The 25,925-nt window shown below is 46.8% G+C and overlaps 1 protein-coding gene across 1 annotated transcript in view; it reads left to right on the top strand.

Moving 5' to 3' along the window:
- The window catches only part of SCTR (secretin receptor), a 74,996-nt gene extending 49,704 nt beyond the window's left edge, over nucleotides 1-25,292 (top strand). The window contains exons 7-13 of the mRNA XM_027562406.1: nucleotides 1,357-1,510; nucleotides 11,269-11,329; nucleotides 12,497-12,566; nucleotides 15,992-16,083; nucleotides 17,978-18,104; nucleotides 23,740-23,781; nucleotides 24,886-25,292. Coding sequence (XP_027418207.1) covers nucleotides 1,357-1,510; nucleotides 11,269-11,329; nucleotides 12,497-12,566; nucleotides 15,992-16,083; nucleotides 17,978-18,104; nucleotides 23,740-23,781; nucleotides 24,886-25,035 — 696 coding nt within the window. The 3' untranslated portion in view covers nucleotides 25,036-25,292. The remainder of the gene's footprint in view (nucleotides 1-1,356; nucleotides 1,511-11,268; nucleotides 11,330-12,496; nucleotides 12,567-15,991; nucleotides 16,084-17,977; nucleotides 18,105-23,739; nucleotides 23,782-24,885) is intronic.
- The last annotated feature ends 633 nt before the right edge of the window (nucleotides 25,293-25,925 follow it).

Below are 25,925 nucleotides of genomic sequence, written 5' to 3'. Positions count from 1 at the left end.
TGTTTCAGGCTAAAAGGAGGGAAGTCAAGGTTAAACGTTTTTCTGTTTGGGAGGCTTTGGCTTTTCATTTGGAAAAGAATGTGCTTCCCAAGACTGTGTTCACATCTCACTGGCTAGAACTGTGTCATGTGACTATATCTAACTGCAGAAGAAGCTGGGAAGTTCAGTTTTTTACTATCATAGTCTCCATAGTGGAGGCAAGCAAGGGTAGAGGGGACTGGAAATTGAGATTGGTTTAATCAGCCCGCCTGTCGCTTCCCACCATTCACATCTGTAATTGCTTATAGTTCTGTTAAGTTTGTATACTGCTGTAGTTTTTCACACGCATATGTATGTGTGTGTGTTTTCTGACTCAAACTGAGAGGTCCCTCAAGCTTGTGTCAGGGAGATTTCCAGGATGAAAGAAGAGCACCAGCTTGGAGTTAGAAGATTCTAACCCCACCTCATCACTGACCAGTGAAGTCCAGCAATGCCCAGCAGGGAACCTTTTCAGGTTCTTCTAAACTGTAGACTCACCAGCCAGCCGTGGGCCATGCCTGGAATAAGAGTCTCTAGGAGACCACAGGCAGGAAGCACACCTAGCCAGCAGGGTGGCCCTGGGCGCCCCTCTGTGGCCGTGACCCTCCTGCACTTTGTCAGCAGCCCTCTGGCCATCCCAGGAGCCGTCATCCCTGAGCTGTCCTCAGGGAAAGAGTAGGAAGAGAAGATGAAAGGAAGGCAGACCCTCATAGGTTGCAAGTGGAAGCCGTGAGGGCATGGAAGCCTTGTGCCCCACAGTCCTGCAGGCATGGCTTCCTGGGACCCCGACAGGGGACATGGCTGTCATCTAAGTCATGGCGGCAGGCAAGGCCACCCTATGGCACCCCCTTGAATGTTTCAAGGTCTGGATTCCAGATGCAGTGCAGGCGGGGGTCCTGTGTTCTCTCATCAGTACCTGTCCCTTCTCCATCTATTTCTAGGAAACTTAACCAGGAAAGAAATTTATTAACCTTTTGCTCAGAAATCCATTTCCCTCTTTAGGCCTCAGGTTCCTCCTCTGAAAAATGCCCTCATTTGCTGTTGGGAATTGGGCAATATCTGACACAGTTTGATAACTGGTGGCCAGTTCCAGAATTTGAATGTCACACACCCATTGGCTATGCTGACAGAGCCTGCTGGCCTCTGGACTTGCATTCTAGAGACATCTATGAACCTGATCTTCTGATAGTGGAAGGCCAGAGGGGATGGCCGTGAGCCTGAAAGATGCTCTCTGTGGCCTGGCTGCCGACTCCTGGAGGGAAGTCAACCTCCTTCCCTCCTTCTCCTGGAGGGAAGCCCAGGATGGCTGGCCTGTGACTCAGCTGCCTGTCTTTGTAGGTGGGCTGTAAGCTGGTCATGGTCTTCTTCCAGTACTGCATCATGGCCAACTACTCCTGGCTGCTGGTGGAAGGCCTCTATCTTCACACGCTCCTTGTCATCTCCTTCTTCTCAGAACGGAAGTGGCTCCAGGGATTTGTGGCCCTCGGATGGGGTATGTTCTCCAGGGTATGGTGACTGTGTGACAGGTGGGAAAGGGCACTGAGGCAATAAGGGCTTGGGTTCCAGTTTCAGCTCCACACTTAGTTAAATTAGTGAACTTGTGTGCTCTTAGACAAGCTTCTTGATGGTTAACTCTCTGGCCTCAGTTTGTCTGTCAAATTGGAAATAATAGCTAAAACCTAGGTCTGATTTCTGGCATCCAAAGCCTTTTATGATTTGATACCCCCAACACCTGTTGCCTTATCTTCCCTAGACTTTCCATTCATATGTCCTCATTCTCACCTCCTTTCTGTATCAGGTAGGGTGCTTTAACTGTAGCTATCAGAAAACCTGACTTTGTGATGGATTCATTTTGATATTTGGCAAAACTAATACAATTATGTAAAGTTTAAAAATAAAATAAAATTTAAAAAAAGAAAAAAAAAAAAGAAAACCTGACTTAGATAGGCTTTAAACTTAAGAGGAATTCATTGGTTCATATAACTGACAAGTCCAGGGATCACCATTCAGGCAAGGCTGAATCCAGCAGCGCAACATCATTTCTTTTTGTTTTTCTACTTCACCTCCTGTAACATCAGTGTTATCATTAGGCTGGTGTTCCCAGTGTAACTGTCCGCAGCTTCTGGGCTTCCTCCTGGCTTCATTGCTACATCTAATGAAAGAAAGAGGCTGTGTCCCAGCATTCCAGCAAATACTCAGATTCACTTTGATTGTGTCATACACATCCTTGAACCAGTCACAGGGGCCTGAGGGAGTGGAATCCTCTGATTGGCTTCAGCTACTCAAACCACAGAGCTTCTCAAAGGAAATATTCAGGATTCAGTCCAGGCAGGAGAGGAAATGGTAGCAAGGCAGTCAACTGCAGGTCCCGTTGCTTCTCTTCCCCCTTTCCTTTCTGGCCAGTGAAGGTGATAACAATTCCGATTTCTTGAGCACCTACTGTATGCCAGGCATTGAGCTGAGCACTTTAATCATCACAACAACCTCCAGAGGCCTCTTAGGAACCTTGGCTCAGAGACGTGACATAACATGCTCAGCTCACACTGTGGACAAGAACAGAGTCAAGATTCAAACCAGGGCCTGTCTCTTTGCAAAGCCCCGTAACTCTTACTGTGCCACAAACAAACATCTATCCATCCTTCCAGGCATACACACGTCCATCAATCTGTCCACCTACCACCCATCCATCCATCCTTCAACTGTTCATTTGATAAACATATGTAAACTACCCACTGGGTTCTAGACGGAGTCAGATTTCTGTGAGTGACTCACAGGCTTACAGAGGTAGTCATGTGTACCAGCCATTAGCTTCATTTACTCTCCTCTTGGTGCCTTTAATTAAGAAGTGCCCCTGCCAGGAATGCCCTCCACTGTCTTTTCTGCTTGTCTAAATCATGTGCAAGGGTTCTGCCTCTATCAGACCATCAGGGAACTTGCCTGAACTGCCAGAGTTTGCCAAGCCCTCCTGCTTCTGAACTCTTGACAGTCTGATTAACACATGACCCTTGGCTAGCGGAAGCTGTAGGGCCCTGCTGATCTGGATTTCCACACTGGCCAGTAGTCCCAGAGGGCCTGGGACAAGGGACTTGCCTTATACAGCCAACTCTGCCCCAAACATCCCCAATATGGAGCCAGCTCCCTGAGCCTTGACTCCCAGATCTGGCAGGATTTTCCTGAATGAACATGGACGGTTTCATCATCTATAATATCAGGACTGTAATTTATTCAGCTTTCTTTGAGCACTTCTTTGTGCTCAGAAGGGCTTACAGAGATTCCAAAAATAAAAACGGTTCCATCACTCAAGGGGTTTGTAGTCTAGCAAGGAGACAAAATTACACTGTGATAATATCTCCATCACAGATTCTTAGGAGGTTTAATGAGATGAGAACCTTCTTTTCTTTCTCAAATATTTATTGAGCATCTACTATATACCAGGCCCTGGGGTTAGAGCCGCACATAAAACAGCACCAGTTCCTTCTCTCCCGGCCTTTTTGCCTGCACAACCCCAAGGGGACATGAAGGGACTCAGGAAGGTCTAAAGCTTTCCAACTGTGAAAGGCTTTTCTCTTGCAAAAGCAGCAGCCCCTGCCTCAGTTTGTACTTATTCCCTGCCCCAGGCCCTGAGATAAGTTGCTTAAATGAGTATGTGGTCAACCATAAAACTTCGCAAGAAAAATTTTTTTTTCAAATTAGAAAAAAAAAATTGCCATAGTCTCATCTATTGAACATTTTCTGGGGTTTCTTTTCAGACTTTTTTATACTCCTAGTTTTTCCCACTTGGTTACAATTATCCTGTATGTAGAATTTTGAATCTTGCCTCTTTCCTTGAACACAGAAGCATGCTCTATATTCTTTCAAATCTTCAATAAACATTTTTAATACTCTGTGGATGTATATAACCAAATATCTATTTTTTTGATGTTAAGATTGTTTCTCATTTTTTACTGTGACGAATAACACAGTGAGGAGTGCTTTTATGGGCAAAGCTTATTCCATATGTAATAGAAAATCCTGGAATTGGGGCCCCTGAGTCAGAAGGCATAGGCATCTAAAATTTTTAATACTTATCCAGAACTTTTACTTTTTCAAGGTGGCTGGAGTGTCAGTCTGTGCCCAGAAAAGTGTGACACCTCAGGCTTTCGTAGATGAATCAAGCTCCCTCCCACTCACATAGGGAACTCAAACCAGTGCTCCTCCAGCTGGAGCTGCATTGGAATCATGCAGAGGGCATGTCCTCCCAGAGTCTTGGTCTGGTGGGCAGGGGTGGAGCCTGAGATTCTGCATTTCTCACTGGGCCCCAGGTGATGCTGACACCACTGTCCCAAGGGCCACACTTAAAACCATAATTTAAGCAGTTATTTTCCACTGACTCACTATTAAAGATGTAAAACAAATAATAATAAACAAGTGGCCCTCAGAGTCCCTATTTGCCAAAAGTACCCAGCTCTTGAGAGTCCCTTGGACTGCAAGGAGATCCAACCAGTCCATTCTAAAAGAGATCAGTCCTGGGTGTTCTTTGGAAGGAATGATGCTAAAGCTGAAACTCCAGTACTTTGGCCACCCATGCGAAGAGTTGACTCATTGGAAAAGACTCTGATGCTGGGAGGGATTGGGGGCAGGAGGAAAAGGGGATGACAGAGGATGAGATGGCTGGATGGCATCACCGATTTGATGGACTTGAGTTTGAGTGAACTCTGGGAGTTGGTGATGGACAGAGAGGCCTGGCGTGCTGCGATTCATGGGGTCGCAAAGAGTCGGACACAACTGAGACTGAACTGAACTGAACTGACCTGACCCAGAATTTAGGTAAAGAAATTTTTTATCAATGTCATACATGCACTTGGTTTAGAGAATTAAATAGAAGTACAAGTCTAGGACTTCCCTGGTGGCACAGGGATAAGAATCTGCCTGCCAATGTAGGGGACATGGGTTTGATCCCTGGTCTGGGAAGATTCCATACACCATGGAGCAGTTAAGCCTGTGTGCCACAACCTCTGAGTCCAAGCTCTGGAGCCCCCAAGCCGCAACTACGGAGCCTATGTGCTGCAACTACTGAAGGCCGTGCGCCTGGAACAAGAGAAGGCACCACCGTGAGAAGCCCTGCACCACTACGAAGAGTAGCCCCAGCTCTCTGCAACTTGAGACGGTCTGCACAAAGCAACAAAGACCCAGCACAGCCAAAAATTTAAAAAATAAATTAAAATTTTTAAAAAGAGGATAAACTTCCTTAAAAAATAAAATGTCAGCCTAAAATGAAAAAGAAAAAAAGTTCCCTGAAAAGGCTCTCACTTCTGCCTCTCAGAGGTAATACCTTCCCATTTTTCAGTTCTTCCTCCTATTATTTACTCTCATATTTCTAAATGATATTCTACTATTTCTTGATTTGTCCATCTGAGATATTATTGGTTGACTCCTTGTGATGGAAGGGAAGGATATAAAATTCTTCATCTACCACCTCCATCTTCCCATTAGAGTTGTTCACATTTTGGGGCTAAATCATATTCAATGTATACATCATTATGTCTATATAAATATTCCTCATAGCTCAGATGATAGAGCAACTGCCTGTAATGTAGGAGACCCAGGTTCAGTCCCTGGGTTGGGAAGACCCCCTGGAGAAGGAAATGGCAACCCACTCCAGTATTCTTGCTTGGGAAATCCCATGGACAGAGGAGCCTGGTGGGCTACAGTCCATAGGGTCACAAAGCGTGAAACACGACTGAGCGACTAACACACACACAAATCATATTCAATATATACATCATTCAGTTCAGTTCAGTCGCTCAGTCGTGTCTGACTCTTTGCAACCCCATGAATTGCAGCATGCCAGGCCTCCCTGTCCATCACCAACTCCTGGAATTCACTCAGACTCATGTCCATCGAGTCAGTGATGCCATTCAGCCATCTCATCCTCTGTCGTCCCCTTCTCCTCCTGCTTGTCTTTCCCAGCATCAGGGTCTTTTCAAATGAGTCAGTTCTTTGCATCAGGTGGCCAAAGTATTAGAATTTCAGCTTCAGCATCAGTCCTTCAAATGACTATTCAGGACTGATTTCCTTTAGTATGGACTGGTATACATCATTATGTCTATATAAATACTGTTCACTACCAAGCCAAGTGGTGTAAAATCATTTTACTTCCAATATTTGATTTTTTATGTTTTATGGAGTCATTTTTTAAATTTAATTTTTATTTTGTATTGGAGTATAGTTGATTTACAGTGTCGCATTAGTTTCAGGTGTACAGCAAAGTGGATCAGCTGTACATACACATGTATCTACTTTTTTTCAGATTCTTTTCCCATATAGGTTATTACACAGTATTGAATAGAGTTCCCTGTGCTATACAGCCGGTCCTTGTTGATTGCTTTATATAATGTCATTGTTCAGTCTCTCAGTCATATCTGACTCTTTGCAACCCCATGGACTGTAGCATGCCAGGCTTCCCTGTCCTTCACCATCTCCAAGAGCTTGCTCAAACTCATATCCATTGACTCGGTGATGCCATCCAAGCATCTGGTCCTCTGTCACCCCCTTCTCCTATCTTCTATCTTTTCCAGCATCAGGGTCTTTTCAAATGAGTCAACTCTTCGCATTAGGTGGCCAAAGTATTGGAGTTTCAGCTTCAGCATCAGTCCTTCAAATGAATATTCAGGACTGATTTCCTTTAGGATGAACTGGTTGGATCTCCTTGCAGTCTAAGGAACTCTCAAGAGTCTTCTCCAACACCACAGTTTGAAAGCATCAATTGTGTGGCACTCAGCCTTCTTTATGGTCCAATTCTCACATCCATACATGACTACTGGAAAGACAGACAGCAAAGTAATGTCTCTGCATTTTAATATGCTGTCTAGGTTGGTCATAGCTTTTCTTCCAAGGAGCAAGTGTCTTTTAATTTCATAGCTGCAGACACCATCTGCAGTGATTTTGGAGCCCAAGAAAATAAAGTCTGTCACTGTTTCCATTGTTTCCCCATCTATTTGCCATGAAGTGATGGGACTAGATGCCACGATCTTAGTTTTTTAAATGTTGAGTTTTAAGCCAGCTTTTTCATTCTCCTCTTTCACCTTCATTAAGAGGCTCTTTAATTCCTCTTTGTTTTCTGCCATAAGGGTGGTATCATCTGCATATCAGGTTATTGATATTTCTTCCTGCAATCTTGATTCCAGGTTGTGCTTCATCTAACCCAGCATTTGCAAGATATACTCTGCAAATAAGTTAAATAAGTAGGGTGACAATATATAGTGGTATGTATATGTTAATCCCAAAATTATGGAGTCATTTTTAACTGACTCATTTTATGTTGTTGTCATTAATTCTCCCAAATTCTCAACAGAACTGGAAAACCATCCAGTGCCAGGTTTCCTATAATCAAAGGCAACAACATGTAATCTATCAGTCCTATTTGTTTGGTTTATTCCTGCTCTATCAGTGTCCTAGGGCTGCTATAACAAGTTGCCGCTGGCTTAAAACAACAGAAATTTATTCTTTCCCACTGTGGGGACCAGAAGTTCAAAGTCAGGCTTTGCCAGGGCCAATTCCTTCTAAGGTCTCTGAGGGGCAACATGCTCTATGCCTTTGCCCCAGTTTCTGGCAGTCCTTGGTCTTATTTACCTGGTAGGAGCGTCACTCCAATTTCTGCCTCCATCTCGACATGGTCTTCTTCCCTTGTGTCTCTTCTCTTTGTCTGGGTCTCAGTGCCTTCTTAAAAAAATAACAGTCGTATTGGATTAAGGCCCCTATAGATATGACCTCATCTTAACTAACGACACCTTAAAAGACCTTGTTTCCAGGAAAGGGTAAGCTCACACCTAAGGTTCTAAGGATATGAACCTTTGGGGTGGAGGGGGATATGCCATTTAACATAATCTACTATCCCGTGTTCTTTCTAAAGGAGCTTTCTGCCCTCTTGGTCTGCCCTCTGGTCGTTCTGTAGACTCACTCACTCTCTTAACCTTCACACTGAGTTTTTCTTCATCTCCTCCACAAATCCTATACCTTGACTTCTTGTTTCCCTATCTTTGGTTTACTCTTTGGTTGTGTTGGAGTTCATCCTCTGGTATCTGTCTAACAGAGAATGCATGGAAGCTACATTCTTTTGCACTCCATATCTAAACATACCTTTTTTATTTTAAGTATATTTACTTATTTGGCTGTCAGGTCTTAGTTGCGGCATGTGGGATCCAGTTCCCTGACCAGGGATTGAAGCCTGGCCCGCTGCATGGGGAGGGAGAGTCTTAGCCCCTGGACCACCAGCGAAGTCCCTAAACATATCTTTGTTCAGCTTTCACACCTAACTTACAGTTTTCCTGGGCATAGAAATTAGGTTGAAAATTGTTTCCCCAGAATTTTGAAGGTCTTCTATTTTGGCATCTGGTGTTTTGGGACTTGCCATGTCATTCTGTTTCCCAAGCTTTTACTCACCTCTCTGTATAAGCTGCAGAATCTTCCCTCTGTCCCCTGTGATTTTTTTTCTTTTTTTCTTACTCTTTGATTGTGCCATGCAGGATGTGGAATCTTAGTTCCTCAACCAGGAATGGAACCTGTACCCCTTGCAGTGTAAGTGCAGAGTCTTTTTTTTAAAACCCTTGCCTGAAATCGACATGTACACACTGCTTTATTTATCTTTGGCCGTGCTGGGTCTTTGCTGCCACAGGCTTTCTCTAGTTGTGGAGAACTGGGGCTACTCTCTAGTTGCCCTCTGCAGGCTTCTCATTGTGGTGGCGTCTCTCGTTGTGGAGCAGGGGTTCTAAGCACACGAGCTTCAGTAGTTTCATTAGTTCTAGGCTTGAGGGCCCTTGAGAGTGCAGGCTTCAGCAGCTGTGGCTCTCGGGGTCTAGAGCGCAGGCTCAGTCTGCAGCTCTCAGGCTTAGCTGCTCCTCTGCAGGTGGAATCTTTCTGGACCAGGGATCAAACCCAGGCCCCCTGCATTGGCAGGTGGATTCTTATCCACTGCACCACCAGGAAAGTCCAGAAGCATGGGGTCTTAATCGCTGGACTGTCAGGGAAGTCCCTGTCCCTTGCATTTTGAAATGTCATAGGAATGTGCCCCCATGCAAGTCTGTTTTCATCCTTTTTGCTGGTGAGTGGCGGTCCTTTGATCTGGAGACTCGCATCTGTCATTTCTTGGACAGTCTTCTTACACTGTCCCTTTGATCTTTTTTTTTCCCTTTGGTTTTTATCCTCTCTTTCTGAAACTTTTAATCAGATGGTTCACATCCTGGAATTGACTTCTAATTTTCTCCTTTCTCTCCTCCTATTAATACTTTTCATTCCACACTTTGTGTTCTGGGCAATTCCTGGTCTTTATCTTCCAGACAATCTATGAAATTTTTTAAAGTCTTGATCATCATATATTTAGTTTCCAAGCCCTCTTCCTTGTTCTCTGAATGCTCCCTGTTTTCAACATCCTGTTTGTGTCTTGTAGAGGTAATCTTCCCTCTAATCTCTCTGATGATATTCCTTAGAATTGTTTTGTTCAAGTTCCTCCTACAGCCTGTATGGTCTATTTCCTCTGAGTTCCTTTTCTCTGCTTGTTTTGGTCTTTGTCTTTTATGTAACCAGCCTTCCTCAGATGTTGGTGACCTTGACCATTCATAATTAAGAATGAGTCACTTCAGTGTTGACTGAAGGCTGTCTGTGTGTGTGTGTGTGTCTGTGTGTGTCTGTGTGGGGTGGTGGTGGTGCTTGGGGGTTGGGTCACATCTCTCGTGGGAGACTGGGCTGGAAATGGCCACTGTGTTGGGGGTCCTCAGCATGGCTATCTACAGGCCCTTTTTCTAAGGCCGTTTGCTTCCTCCGGGAGGAATCCTTTCATCTCCCACCTGGGGTGGAGGTTGGAGGGCTGGAGTAGTGTAGAATCCTGGCTGCTGGAGGTCTGAAAACTGAGCAGCCTGGGGATGGGACTCTTCTCAGTTAGGGGATAGATAGGCATGTCCGTTAGAAATAGAATCTGAGTTATATTTTATATAACTAAAAATTTTCTAGTAACCACAGTAAAAAAAATCTAGTTTCACTAATTAGTGAAATTCAATAGTGTATGTTATGTAACCCAATATAACCAAAATATCAACCTTTTAATGTATAATTTTTAAAATTGTTAATAACATATTTTACATTCTTTTATTCATGCCAGATCTTCCAAATCTGCTATATTGTGCTTTTAGCACATCTCATCTGAGAGCAGCCACGTAGCAAGGGCTCAGAAGCCACACGTGGTGAGAGACAGCAGTACTGGGCAGCACAGGCGTAGACCAGCTCAGCTGAGAACCCCTCCCACCCTCTGCTGGGCCAGAGCCCCAGTCCTCCTTGGCTCAGTTGCCCCTGAGGATTCATTTCTGTTAGAGATGAACAGCTGACTATTTGGCTGTGGGAGGGTGGTTCTGACCACCTGGAGTGGTTACCTGCCTCCTGTCCAGACTTCCAAACCATCCCGCTGCCCACCCCCAGGCACAGAACAAGTGCCTTCTCAGAGGCACGCCCATGCAGCACTCATGCTTCAGCTTTCTCTGCTCTGGGACATCAGTCAGTTACTGCTCCTCTGCCAGCTGCCAGCTTCCTAAGTGTATTGACATCTCTCATCTGCTGTACCCTCCTTTTCCATTCTTTGGGCTTATAGGCTTGTAGCATTTTAATTTTTTACTGTCATTTTGAAGGGGTGTCAGTGAGAAACAGATAAATGTGTAACTTCAACTTAACATGTTCAACTAGAAGTCAGGAAATGTTCTTGTATTTGTCTTTAAAATCCTTGTGTATTACAAGTCTCTAGTCTAAAATCTGTTTTTGTTTAAATGATGCCGATAGATTACATTATCAGTCAAATGGCTAAAGTTCTTACAAATCAATATTTGAATAGAACTGATTGTTCTCCTTTGGTCTTGTATCCCCTCCCCAAATACCTCAGTTTGATAAAGGGGCTCCACCAGTGGCCTCCACAAGCTCGTGGTCCCCTCCCTTCTGCCCTCCAGCAGTCCTTCAGAGTGTGGCCCAAGCTTCCAGGATACCCCTGCCCCGAAGTGGCCTTCAGGATCTATCTGATCCTGCGTCAGTTCCCAAGGATTCCATGGCACCCTTGAAGCATGAAGCTGCTTATTTACACAGGATGGCAAGGAGGTTTCCATGGCAACTGGACCTCAGCATCTGCTCACTATCTGGCCTAGAGTCACCGATTGTCCTGTTTCTCATAAGGGTGTGGAAAATTGAGTCATCTCCCTTCTGCCTACCCACCCCCCCACCTTTATTTTTAACCCTCAGGTTCCCCAGCCATCTTTGTTGCTTCATGGGCTGTCACCAGGCACTTTCTGGAAGATGTTGGGTAAGCTGTCGGATGGAGAGGTAACAGAGTATATTTTATATTGTCCAGTTCTTTCAATAGGATGGACCCTTCTCTGAAGCTGTTATCTAGGAGAGGCCTATGTCTCAGACCTGGAGCCGCAGGCGGGTTCTCTGCCGTGCAGGCTGCTGAGTACCCAGCTCTCCTGGATATGTGTTTTCAGATATGCTGAGCCACCCTTCTGCTGCCCGATCAGCTCTGTGCCTGACAAGAGCTGTGCTGCTCAGGGAGGAAGCTCTAAGGACCGACCTAGCTTTTCTCTTCCTGGCAGCTCCCTCCTCCTGTCCTCCCGACATGGGATGTCTGAGTCCTGCAGACTCAGGAGAGCAGGAGAGTAGAAGCAGCTTTCAAATCCCTGATGGGTACAAAGAGATCTAGTCTCATTCTCTAAAGATTTGGCTCAGGATGAGCCTGGGGGCTACTGTGAGTGGGCTCACGGAAGGAAAGCTTGAAGGAAGCTGGGGAGGTGGTGAGGCAGCATGGCCACATGGGAGGCCATGTTTCATCATGTAATGACACAGCCAGGCCATGACGGACGAGGTGTAAAAGTGTCTTGCTGTCCAAATTCAGTCTAAAATAATCCTTTAAAATGAATTAATTCTCTCTAAGAAAAATCTGGATTTTTAATTTTTCTAGAACAAATGGAAAGTTCTGTCAACATTCCCTAGGTCCCTTGTGGCAAAAATGAGCTGGACAGAGTTGTGGCCACCTTAGACCAAGCGCAGTCTGTCTATTTGCCAAGTCCCCCATGCTCCCAGCCCTGTGCCTGATGTCCCCAGGGCTGAGGTCACATGACACTCACCCAGGCGCTTCACTTCCTGACACTTCACCTGCCTGGCTGCTGTTGGCCACCACGCTCCCCAGTGATCTTGACCATGCACTTGGCTCTGGGGTCCAGAATCTTCCATCTCAGATCTGTGTGCTTTTGCTCCCTAGACACTCACTGGGCTTGCCTGGAGCCTGGACGCTCCCCAGCCCTGGCGGTGCTCTTGGCAGCAGAAGATGGTCAGTCCTAAGGGTGTTAAGCCCACTGTCTACAGGGGGCAGGACCACAACGTACTCCTTCCTGCAAAGGGCACCTCTGAGAACAGGTCTCTTCTAGTCAGCCCAGCTCCCCACTCCTAGTCATACCTGGCTGTCCCTCCCTAGGTGCTGGGACATCAATGCCAACGCGTCTATCTGGTGGGTCATCCGAGGGCCTGTGATCCTCTCCATCCTGGTAAGTAGCTAGCCCCCCTAATCTGGCTCCAATGGGAGAGACCAGAACAGTGACAGGCTTGCAGGGTGGAGGGCCTTGGCAAAGCCAGCATTGCTGCCTCCAGGTGTATGGAGGAATAAACCAGAGTTTCCAGAGTCTGGGCAGCAGCAGGAGAGTCTAGGAGCCCTGCCCCCAGAGACTGCCAGAGGGGAGGAGAGCGAGTCCAGAGCAAAAGCTTGCCTTGGCCTTGTCTGCTGGGAGCAGCTTCAGTGTACCAAGTAGAGCTCCTTACTCAGAGTGGCTAGCTCAGGTCTCTTGAGATTCTGCCTCCACTGTTTCAGATGGTTGGATCTTGATCATTTTTAAAGCATTCTGTGGTTGAACTGGGCAGACTCACTGAGCCAGGATCATAGAGCGGGTAGCACCTGGGGAAAGCCAAGGCTGCTGTGGTCTTGGCCTCTGTGGTGTGGTGATATGACAGGGCGGGAGGGCAGGCCTGAAGAGTTGGCCCCAGGGGCGAGATTCAGGAGTGACTCTTAGACAGAGCAGTTCAGGGTGTCTCCACCTTTGCTCTCCTGTCAACCTGGGAGCCTTTTAAAAATACCAGTAGCAGAGATTCAGGCTCTCCTTGTCCTGGGGAGGGGCCTGGGCACTAGGCTTGGTTTTACGTTCCAAGGTGATTCTGCTCTGCAGTCCAGAGCCCTGTAGCTGAGCCTGTGGGTGTGGCTAAGGATAAGGAAGATCCATGGGGGCGCGCCCTGGGGCAGCCCTTTTCCTAAGTAATGTGCACAGTCTCAGAGGGATGCCAAGACTACAGAACCAGGTGACAGAAAGTGTCCTTACTAGGCTCACAGGAGGGTTAGACTGGGCAACAGCCCCCTCTTCCACTAGCTCGCTGGCTTTCCTTGTGTGGCTGGTTGAAGGGGCCATCCCATAACCACTTTCCTTTTTTTTTTTTTCAAAAATAGTAGAATTGGGGGGGAAAAAATAGTAAAATTTGGGACTTCCCTCATGGTCCAGTGGTTAAGACTTGGCGCTCCAAATGCAGGGGTCATGGGTTCAATCCCTGGTCGAGGAACCGAATATCCTGCATGCTGCATGGTGTGGCCAAAAACCAAACAAACGAAAAAGAGTAGAATTTTACACCATCCTCCCTATTATCTCAACTCACAACAGGAGAGCTAGAAATTGTAGAGAAATCTGAGTAGCAGCCATGATAGGCCACTGAGTAGCTCAGGAGAGCATAATGACTTTTCCCTACTTCTGCTTCTCTTAGGGGGTGTGAAGGTCATTCATTAATTTGGAACCACTCAGGGTAGGAGTTAGGGTTAGAAACGTAGTGTCTGATACGGTTGTAATGCACAGTTATCACCAGTACAGAGGGTGTCTAGTGCTTTAAACACAACTTTATTTTTGCTGCCCTGATACATTGCTACCCAAAATCACTTTATGTTAATAAATAAATAATTTGATTATAATTTTGATTAGGCCAACTTTAGCATAGTGTTTTCTAATCTGACTAAATTAAACTTTAAGGGATAGTGAAAGATACTAGGCTTTCATTTCCTATATACAGTCTTAATACACTGAAAACTGTATACTGAAATCTGCTATTATTTATCAAAAGTTGTTTTTTGTCAGCTTGTCACATGTAAATAATGTCTGAACACTTTTTATTAGCATAATAATATGGCATAAAAATATTGACTATTCTATCACTAATTATGTTATACAAAGAATGTGCTTGTTTTATGTTAAATCAAAATATATTCTCGCTTCTAAAATAATAGTAATAGAATTCATATAAAAGTGCAAAAATACAAAATGTATTTTTAAAAAAGGACTAAAATCACCCATATTTGTAGCACCTAGATGGACATTATGATGCTGTGCTTTTCTGTCCTGTAATTTTCTTTGAGTGCATGTACTTTTTCAAAATGCTTATTATAGTTTTGTGTCCTGGTTTGTTTTTTTTCCCTTAGCAGTAGATGTAAACTTTCCAATGTCACTTGAAATTATATGATCAACTGCTGTGCTATAGCTGCTAAATACTGAGCCAGTTTCCTTGCTATAATTCTGGGACTTTGACAGGCCAGCCCAGGAGAGCCCCAGGGCCCAGGCTGATTTCATGAGACTGTGGTCTCTCTAGTGATTGAGGATATTGGTGGGGGTGGGGGCATTCCTGATGCCAAGTATCTCTCTCCCAGCCTGTCACGGGGCCCAGAATTCCACTATTTAAGGTTCATTCTTGGGATAGTTAAAATTTTCCCTTTTGCTTTCAAATGCTTCCTATTAAATACAACTCAAAGGCAAAAAATAAAAGAGCCTTTGTTAGTTTATACCATGTACAGCTTACAGCAAGATCCACAAAGAGTGAGCTGAGAAGTGTCCTGACCAGGGATGCTGAGCTGGGGTCCTAGACATGCCACTAATCCTGTGTCTTCTGGCAAGTGGCCGTAGGCCCCCAGGCTACTCGTCTGAACAATGAGGGTGCCCGCCCAGTCAGTTCCACTGATCCCTGCTTCTGCAAAATGATTCTGGAGCTGGTGGGTGAGGGGAGGACAGAGGGTGCTATATGGGCAACCTCGTAGTGTGGCTGGCACTGGGCACTACTGGAGTGGGGCAAATGATGCCAAAAGCAACAGACTCTGGTCCCTGTCCTTTAGAAAGGCAGGATTGAATTGGCAGTTAATGGACACATACAGATGCTTGCACTTGGCCCCTTGCAAGTATTTCAAGTGCCCTTACAAGTAGCATCATCCCTAACTACAATAAATCAGGAAAAGGAGGTGATCAAGAAGGCTTCCTGGAGCTGGTGATTGAGCTGCAGAACGACTGTAAGTCTCTGAAGCAGTGGTTCTCAAAATGTGGTCTCTAAACTGGCAGCTTCACTGGGGACCTTGTTAAGAATGCAAATTCCCCTGTGGTCCAGTGGTTAGGACTCTGGGCCTTCACTGCCGAGGGCCTGGTCCCTGGTGGGGAAACCAAGATTCTGCAAGCTGCAGATAAAAGAAAGAAAGAAAGAAAAAAAAGCAAATTAAACCATAACTGTTGGGGGCGGAGCCCAGCAATCTGCACCTTAAACTTTGAGAACCTCTGCTTGTAAAGCCTTTGCTACTTGGGCATAGTCCAAGGCCCAGCTTTGGCATTCATTCCCTGGAGCTTGGTAGAAATGCTGGATCTCAGGCCTGCATTTTAATAAGATTCCAAACCATTCCAATTGTGAGTGATCCACCCTGCGACTGAGCAGACCTCAGAGCTCCTGCAGCCCAGGAGTGGAGGCTGAGCCATGGAAGACAGTGTGTTTCTCCAGGACTGGGTGTGCTGGAGGGCGTGACATGCCGTCTTGCTGTGGCTACACTGCCTTCCCTGCCTGGGGCTGGAGCCAGGAGAGGTGGCCGGAAAGCAGATCATCTTTAGCCTCACCTCTGTCTTGTGTTTTACAGATTAATTTCATCCTTTTTATAAACATTCTAAGAATCCTGATGAGAAAACTTAGAACTCAAGAAACAAGAGGAAATGAAGTGAACCATTATAAGTAAGTGGAAGGCAAAGACAGGCACTCAGTCAGCAGGCATTTATGGAACACCTACTGTTTACCCAGCTGGTGCTCGACATTATAGAGGTAGAGGAGGAGGAAGAACTGGGACCTCATCCTGGGGAGTTTACAGTGGGGTGGAGGGAAGGAGGGGTGGGTCCTTTCCTCTGCATAGAACTGCCCTGGAGATGGGGAGAAAAGAAATCTAAGCAGGACCCCTGTAGGCAAATATCTCATCCTTGGCACAAGGCTAGGGAGTCAGGGGCCCAAATTCAAGTTTTTATGGGGACGGTGGCTCTCCTTATCTGTGCGTTTTGCATCCAAGGATTCAACCAACCTTGGATTGCAGATTGCAAATATTTGGGGAAAAAAATCCAAATCAAAACATTTTCATTGTATGAGGTATTATAAGTAATCTACCCACTCCAGTGTTCTTGCCTGGAGAATCCCAGGGATGGGGGAGCCTGGTGGGCTGCCGTCTCTGGGGTCGCACAGAGTCGGACACCACTGAAGCGACTTAGCAGCAGCAGCAGCAGCAGAGATTATTTAAATATATGGGGCATGTGCATAGATTTAAGCAAATACCCCATTTCATATAAGCGACTTGAGCATCCAAGGATTTCATTGTCTGCAGAGGGTCTGGAGCCAATCCCCATGGGTGCCAAGGGTCGACTGTGTATTTTCCAGCTTTCACTATACCTTCACCAGATTTTCAAGATAATGTGATTCAAAAATACTTTAAAACCTTTGAGATGGTCAAGAAAGATGATGTATTAGTCTACTCAGGCTACCATAGCAAGACACCACTAAAGTGGTGACTTAAGTGGCTGACTTAAATAAGAGAAACTTAATTCCTCACTATTCTGGAGGCTAGAAGCCTAGGAATAAGGTGTTGGCAGATTTGAATTCTCTGGAGGCCTCACTCCTTGGCTTGTATACAGCCACTTTCTTGATGAGTCCTCACATGACCTTTTCTCTATACATGTGCAATCCCCATATCTCTTCTTAAAAGGACACCAGTTGATTAGACTACAGTCCCACCCTGATGGCCTCATTTAAACTTCATCACCTCTTCATAGTCCCTATCTGCATATACAGTCACATTCTGAGGTAATAGGGGTTAGTTAGAGCTTCAACTTAAAATTTTTTTTGTGGGGAGGGGGATACAGTTCAGCCCATGACAAATGTTAAAGATAAATCAGTGTCCACCAGAGGCTTTCTCTGTGATGTTCTGGGTTCTCAGAATCTGGCAGAGGCATGGATGACTTGGTGACAGATTTTCCTATGGTATCTTTAGAGCAGTGGCTCTGAAGTAGGGTCATGCTGGGGATCAAGAATAAAGTTGCCAGATAAAATACAGGATGCCCAGTTTAATCCGAGGCTTGGATAAATAGCTAATAGTTTTTTTTGGTACCTACACCAAAAAAAAAAAAAAACCAACAACTATCTGTTGCTTATCTGAAATTCAAATTGAACTGGGCATCCTGTATTTTTGTTTGCTAAATTTGGCAACCTACCCTGGGAAGAAAATAAAAGAGCTTCTCCTTACAGATATTCATTATCCAACAAATGAGAATGGTGGCTTTGCTAATAATATGTTAGACAGTGTGTGATATCTTAATAGTAACATATGCACATATGTTATAGCGTTATTCCTGTGGCTATGGGTTCAAAGCATTTTACTGATAAGGTTGCATAATCCAAGAGTTTGGAGAGTGGCCATGGACTGATAAGTATTGAATCCAGGTACAGGGTATGTGGGAGCTGAAGATTTTCCATAATGAAAGTTAAACAAGCAGTGGGGACACCGTGGCAGAGCCTCCTGCAGTCAGGCAAGATGGGGGTGCTTGTGGGTGTGGGGTTGCCCGAGACTGCAGTGCCTCTGTGTCCCCAGGCGTCTGGCCAAGTCCACCCTCCTGCTGATCCCCCTCTTTGGAATCCACTACATCATCTTCGCCTTCTCCCCCGAGGATGCCATGGAGATCCAGCTGTTTTTTGAATTGGCCCTTGGCTCATTCCAGGTAAGCTCCAGGGACGGCAACTTTAAGGTGAAAGGAGGCATTCTTTCTCCTTAGAGAGGCCAAAACCCAGATCTTCCCGAAGGCAGAGGAGTGCCTCATCTGGCAGAGACCCAAGAGAGGCAGGGGCAGGACCTCACTGTGCTGTGTGACCCTCAGTGGGTCCCAAGTTCCCCACCAGTCACGTGTCATATGGGGGTGGGAGATGCAACTCAGGAGAGAGAGGCTGACTCCAGGGAGGATAGAAGGGAATGTAACCCTGGTGCACTAGCTCACACAGCTCTCGGTAGTTAGAGACAATGCAAGCACTGAGGGCTTGAGCTGAGCCATCACGGAGTGGAGGGGGCAAGAAGATGAGCATAGCGGAAGAGGAGGGTGGGGTGGAAGGCGGTGTAGAAGAATATCCTCATCTGCACACTGGGAAGTCCATAAAAAGCCCCAAGCTGAAAAATCCAGAAGTAACCACATCAGCACATTATGCCGAATCAGTCAGGAGAGTTCCAAGTCTGAGGAACAGGAAACAGGGGCAAGGAGGTCAGGAGGCTAGTTTTTTTTTCTTTTCTTTTTGTTTTGGCGACAAGAGACATTTGACTCTCTGAAACAAATTACATACACAATTTACTAAAAATAAAAACCAACTTTAAAAAAAGGGGAAAAAGGGGAGAGGAGAAACGACATACCTACTAATTCAACAAGATGGTGTAGTTAAAAAATATAGTAAACCTATTTGGTCAGAAGGGACTTTTAACATGAATCCCAAACTTCACAATGTTGTTTATTTACTCATAACTATCTCCTTCCAAAAATAATATGATGTAGCTTTCAGAGAAAACATACAAAGGACAAAAAATAAGCAGATGAGGGATCAGTGAATAAAGGAAGTAAAGCCAAAATTGAGTTCATACACAGAAACAAATTTGATGAAGTTCTCTAAAGAGGGGAGAAGTGTGTCATAAATTTTGGTCTGGAGCTTCCCAGTAGCCAAAGCAGAGGCAGAAACACACTCTGTTTCTGTTTCAAGACTTAGATGTAAGCAGCCTGGTTCCCAGGGAAAACCTAGAATTATAGTTTTGGGGCCTGAGAGAAATCTCTCCCAGTGGGTTTTCCTGAAGAAGCCAGCTTGTCATCAACACACAGACCATCCACAGAGACTTCCTCACCTGGGAAGGCCTTGACCTCAGGGTGAGGCTGGGTGCCTCCCTCATTCCTGGAGTTCTGTTCAGGACAGGGTGTGCCCAGGGTCATCTCCCCCTGTCCTGCTCAGGTTCCAGGGAAGACACATCACTGGGAACGCATTCCTGAGTGCAGTCTGGCCCTAACCCCTGCCTGCAGACCCCACCCCAGGGCTGTCCCGCTGCACTCTTCTGAGCCTCTTCTCTGCCCAAAGACTCTTGCCGGCACCCCAGACCCCTGGAGACCTAGTCTCTGTGTATAATCCATGAGCTTTTTCTCTGGATCAGGAAGTTTCCGTGTAACATGGGGGAAGGTTGGGCTCACTATGGCCCTTTTTATCAGGTGGGCGGGGCTGTCCAAAGATGGGTGGAAGGTCTTGACCCAGCTGACAGAATTGGGTAGTGACCCCAATGAGAACCTGGAGACCCAGGACTGCATAGATGAGGACTTCCTGTCTCTGGAACTAGGCTTGTGGCTAGGGCTGCAGACTACACCCAATGGAAGGCCATTTGGCTCCTCTCTGGGGACGTGCTTATTAACAGAAAACCAAAAGTACTTTCCTAAATGTTCCCATAGGAATGTTTTAGTTCAGTTCAGTTCAGTCGCTCAGTCATGTCTGACTATTTGTGACCCTACGGACTGCAGCATGCCAGGCTTCCCTGTCCATCACCAACTCCCAGAGCTTACTCAGACTCATGTCTATTGAGTCGGTGATGCCATCCAACCATCTCATCCTCTGTCATCCCCTTCTCCTCCTGCTTCAACCTTTTCCAGCATCAGGGTCTTTTCAGATGAGTCAGTTCTTCGCATCAGGTGGCCAATGTCTTAGAATTTCAGCTTCAGCATCAGTCCTTCCAATGAAAATTCAGGACTGATTTCCTTTAGGATTGACTGGTTGGATCTCCTTGCAGTCCAAGGGACTCTCAAGAGTCTTCTCCAATACCACAGTTCAAAAGCATCAATTCTTCGGCGCTCAGCTTTCTTCATAGTCCAACTCTCACATCCATACATGACTACTGGAAAAACCATAGCTTTGACTAGATGGACCTTTGTTGGAAAAGTAATGTCTATGCTTTTTAATATGCTGTCTAGGTTGGTCATAGCTTTTTTTCCAAGGAGCAAGCATCTTTTAATTTCATGGCTGCAGTTACCACCTGCAGTGATTTTGGATCCCCCCAAAATAAAGTCTGTCACTGTTTCCATTGTTTCCCCATCTATTTGCCATGAAATGATGGGACAGGATGCCATGATTTCAGTTTTCTGAATATTGAGTTTTAAGCCAGCTTTTAAACTCTCCGCTTTCACTTTCATCAAGAGGCTGTTTAGTTCTTCTTCGCTTTCTGCCAAAAGGGTGGTGTCATCTGCATATCTGAGGTTATTGATGTTTTTCCCAGAAATCTTGATTCCAGCTTGTGCTTTATTCCAGCCCATAGGAATGTTTACAAAGAAAAAAAAGATCTTTAAGGGTGTTTTTTTAAAAAAAAAAAAGAACCACTGTTCAAATACAAACATATATATCATTTTATTATATTTTATACATATATAGTGATATAATAAATATTTTTTAAATTCTGTATTATGGAAATTTTTTCCACATACAAAAGTCAAATGAGCAATATAATGAACCTGCATATAGCCCTTACCCTTCTGTGACCTGTCCTATTTCACCTCCATCCACTCCCCATCTCTCATCATTTTAAGCAAACTCAAGCCATCATGTTATTTCAAACGTAAACATTTTAGTATATACTTTCTGAAAGACAAGAACTTAAAGGACACACGCAGAACCACAATACCATTATCACCGTCATATATTTCTAAAGACTGAAGTTTATTAGGGGCTTCCCTGGTGGCTGACAGTAAAAAATCCGCCTGTAGTACAGTAGATCTGGGTTCGTTCCCTGAGTTGAGACAATCTTCTGAAGAAGGGAATGGCTACCCACTCTAACAGTGTTGCCTGGAGAACCCCATGGACAGAGGAGCCCGACAGGCTACAGTCCACGGGGTTGCAGAGTCAGTTCCTCCTAATTATAGAAATACTTGCTTACTGAGGAAAATTTGGAAGTAAGGAGAAGTTAAAATAGAAAGGCAAATTCATCCAAACTCTTACAACCCAATGTAATAACCTCTGTTAAAATGGTGTGTTTATTTCTAAGTCTCCTTTCTATCCAAGAAGACATATACATGTACACACACTTACACACATGTAATTGAGATCATGATGTATGGTTTTTTAACCCTCCTTGTTATATTTAATTCTCTATCATTCCATCATGAAGATTTTTCCAGCTCACTAAAATTCTTCAGAGACTGCATTTGTAATGACTGTATAAAACTGGTATTTCCTAAACTTGTTGGCTGTGGGAGGCCACCCTCTACTTACCTGGGGCACATCTAACCTGCCCTCACCCAGGGCTCCGGCCCTCACTTGAGCAGAGAGACTGTGTCTCAGCATCTCTGATGCTGGGCAACCCCGGTCCAGTGAGGGGCAGCAGCCTGACCTCCAGCTCCAGGCCCACCAAAACCTGTGACTCAAGTCCCTCACCTGGAAGCAGGGATCCTCCCTGCCTACCTTCCAGAGATCTGGCAAGAATTAAGTGAAGCACCTGGAACCCAGAAGCCATGATTACATAGGCTAAGCTGTGGCCCAAATCCAGCTCTGGTTTATTGCAAAGCCTGCCTTTCACACTCTCTGACAGCAACTCCTAGTCATTGATGCCCATTTGAACCATCTGAGGCTCTTTCAGAGCTGCTGCTGGCCCCACCCCAGACATTCGGATTTGGGGCACACAGTGCACCTGGGCCAGAACTCCCCAGTGATCCTCGTGTGCAGCCAAACGGAAACCACTGCCCTGAGTACATGTTCCTGCCCCACCCCCATAGTCCCCGTTTTGTGTGACATCATCCATGTCTGAGACAACAGAGCAGATCCTTCCAATTTGTCTCTAAAACTCTTGTTAGAATGCCGGGATCCCAGAGCAGTTCCGTGTATGAAACCCACTATAAAGGGGCTGGTTCATCCCTCTTTGGAGTCCCGTCCATGTCTTAAGTAGCCAGGAGCAGGCCTGGTTGGCACTGGGAGGAGGGGTTGGGCTACCTGCAGTCAGGGCTGTGGTACCCAGGCCTCTGTGGGGCAGGGTGCTCACCAGCCGAGGAGGCCTGAGGGCAGAGCCTATTAGGAAGGGCAGGCTGGCCTTCGAGGGTCCTTAGGTGAGCTGGACATCCAGACTGCTAGACCCTGTTCAAAGCTCATTGTTCCATACAAGACTTAGGCCTCAAATCCCGCATCTCAGCCTGGAGTCCCTGCCTGGGGGGCTCCATACCAGGATTCTGGGGATCCCATTGGGAAAAGAGGAGTCTGGATGCTGGAGAGGGAGGGTCCTGATAGGCACGATGCCCACCCCACCAGGGAACTTAAAAGCAAACGTAGCCCTGAGGCCTCTGACCTTGGAGATGTGAGTGGGGAGTCAGGCCTCCTGTTCGCTGGCTGAGACCTGCACTTGAGCTCTGTCAGACTTCAGTTGCATTAAGCAGAAGTTGCTAACTCAGCCGCAGGGACCAGGCAGGTCACTGGACTTAATAAGGGAGGCCTTCCAGGAGAAGCAGGGCTTGGTGACACCTGAGGCACGCCCATCCTGCCTGGAGCTGAGTAGGTGGAGCAGCCATGTGAACCCCTGGGCCTGGGTGGGCTCGTTTGCAGGACCAGCTGGAAATCTGGAGAGGTTTAAACAGGGATAGCTACTCAGATAGAAAGACAAATCTGTGACTGTGTGGTCAGAGCAGAGCTCTGGGCGGGATGGACAAGTCTCACATTCCACCGCTCCCTGCTTCTCCCAGATGGCCCACCTTACTAATTCCCATGACCTGCCTGGTCACCGAGGTTGAGTTAGCAGCCTCTATTCAGTGTAACGGAGAAGGCAATTGCAACCCACTCCAGTACTCTTGCCTGGAAAATCCCATGGACGGAGGAGCCTGGTAGGCTGCAGTCCATAGGGTCACTAAGAGTCGGACACGACTGAGCTACTTCACTTTTCACTTTCCTGCCTTGGAGAAGGAAATGGCAACCCACTCCAGTGTTCTTGCCTGGAGAATCCCAGGGATGGCAGAGCCTGGTGGGCTGCTGCTGTCTATGGGGTTGCACAGAGTCGGACACGACTGAAGCAACTTAGCAGCAGCAGCATTTAATGTAACTGACACCACCCTGGCGCAGGGCAACTCCCTGGACCTGGGGTCATTTTTGCCCCCAAGAGTCTCAGTCTGTGTGGGTGATGCCAGCACAGCTGGGTGCACTGCAAGGCCAGAAGAGGAAGCCCCTATTCCCTCTGGGGTAGCAGAAATGTGGGAAGGCTCTGGAATAGTCATGGGGAGAAGTGAGCCTGGGGCTGGTGATGAAAGGACCCCAGGGGACTAGGAGGCCGAATGCTGGAGCCCCGCACCAATCCCGTTGCCCCTGCTTCCTCCGCAGGGCCTGGTGGTGGCCGTCCTCTACTGCTTCCTCAATGGGGAGGTGAGTGTTCTAGGGTTGCTCTGCTGCCTGGGGAGCTCCCTTGTCATTGGATTGTGGTTCAGAAGGGCCACCTGGAAAGGGTGGCAGGGAGCGGGGTATGGTGTGGGTGGGGGAGACCAGGGCCTCCTGGCTCAAAATCTGTCTTCCAGGAGTCTGAGCTCACTTAACGGGAGCAACAGAATCACCCAGAGGCCTCGTTAAAACAACTGCTGGGTCCTACCTTGTTTCTAAACAGGCAAAAATGCATCCCTTAGGTCTGGGCTGGAGGCTGAGAATGTTTTAACAGGCACTCCAGGTGATTCTAACCCTCCAGCAAATTCAGGAAATGGAAAGTGCAGGCACCCCAACCCTAACAGAGGCTGCTGACTGCTGGTTGCCTGATAAGTGACCTCTGTCACTGCCCTGATCTGGGCCTCAGGCTTCCCATCTGTAAAGAGAGTAACTCTGGTGAAATGTCTGCCCCTCCGTCCTCAGAGACCTCCAAAGAGTGTGACTGCTGAGCAGGGTTGGGGGAGCTGCACACTTAACTTTCAGTCTCTGCGCTTGCCCAGAGCATCTGGGTCGGATCAGGAGGCTCCTGGCACAGAGGCCGTGCAGTTGACATTAGTTGAACATGGTACTGCATGCAAACAAACCCTTCCTGTGGCTGTCAATCATCTGGTTCACCCCACTTGAATGGGAGTAGCCTCTGATTTTTTTCCAAAAGTCAAGCATCAAACCTAGCCCCAAATGCTTTGCTGCTGCAGCTGGGGGTTGTAAAGGGAATTCCAAAGAGTAGCCCCCTGGTCCCTAGATGAGTTCTGAGCTACAGTGGCTTCATGTGGACGTGTCCAATTGTCCCAGGTGACCATCTGGAGATTGTGGAACGATCACAGGCCCCTTCTGCAGGATAGGTTTGCTGAGGTTGCTGGAGAAAGGTCCCAAGGGAAAGGGGCCCCTCAGTATCTATGGATGTCAGGGCTGAAAATGGTAAATCTGAGTGGAGGGGAAAGCATGCCCTCCGGGCAGGAGTGGCAGAGCCTGTGCTGAGGCCCCAGTGGAAAAAGCAGGACTCGGACAAAGATCGCCCTTCCCTCCTGACTGACTCCTGGTCTCCGGGGGCAGGTGCAGCTGGAAGTTCAGAAGAAGTGGCGGCAGTGGCACCTCCGTGAGCTCCCATTGCGGCCCGTGGCCCCCAGCTCCTCCTTCAGCAACGGCATCAAGGCCAGCACCTCGGAGCAGAGTCGGGCCACCCATAGGACCAGTGTCATCTGAGGCTGGTCACCCTAGGTCCTGAGGGCTGACCACTGCAGTAGGAGAGCCTGCCTTTCTGCCGGATGCCGTGTGGTCTCTCCAGTGACTATTACACCCCTCCTCCTGGCCTTGGGGTAGGGTTGTGGTGATGATTCCTCAGAACTGATTGGGCCTGGGACAGCAAAAGGGCCTGGGATTCAGATCTGTTGAGTTTCCTGGAAAGAGTAGTTCAGGGGTCCCAGGAGAGGGCAGGGAAATAAATGGTAACTGGGATGAGACTTGGTATTTGTCAGTCTTCTTGTCCTTGAGACGCAAGGTGGAGGATGATGTCCCTTGCTACTTTCTGGAGAAGGGGGCTTCCCTGACCTCCCTGCTCCAGTTTTCAGGAATAAGCTTAGAAGCCCAGTGAACCGGAAGATAGTGAGGAATAATGAAGCCTGGTGTGCTGCAGTCCATGGGGTCATAAAGAATCAGACATGACTTAGCAACTCAACAATAACCAGTGAACCAGAGAAATTGGCCTTGCCCTTGGCCTCCCCAGCCCTCATTGCAACTCACCCATCCAGCTCTTACCCCGGGGCCTTCAAGACAACTCGATGAAGTTGCAGGGAACCTTTTAATGACCCTAACAAGGGATGAGGCACCCTGTTATTCCTGCTTTCAGTTATCTTTGGTAATGGTGGTTTAGACACTAAGTCATGTCTGACTCTTGTGACCCCATGGACGGTAGCCCATCAGGCTCCTCTGTCCATGGGATTCTCCAGGCAAGAATACTGAAGTGGGTTGCCATTTCCTTCTCGAGGATCTTCCCGACCCAGGGATCGAACCCAGGTCTCCTGCATTGCAGGAAGATTCTTTACCGACTTAGCTATGAGGGAAGCCCTCAGTTATCTGTAGTACTGCAGCAAATG

The sequence above is a fragment of the Bos indicus x Bos taurus genome, chromosome 2, assembly GCF_003369695.1.
Source record: "Bos indicus x Bos taurus breed Angus x Brahman F1 hybrid chromosome 2, Bos_hybrid_MaternalHap_v2.0, whole genome shotgun sequence".
NCBI lineage: Eukaryota > Metazoa > Chordata > Mammalia > Artiodactyla > Bovidae > Bos > Bos indicus x Bos taurus.
This window is presented reverse-complemented; position numbering and strand designations above follow the sequence as displayed.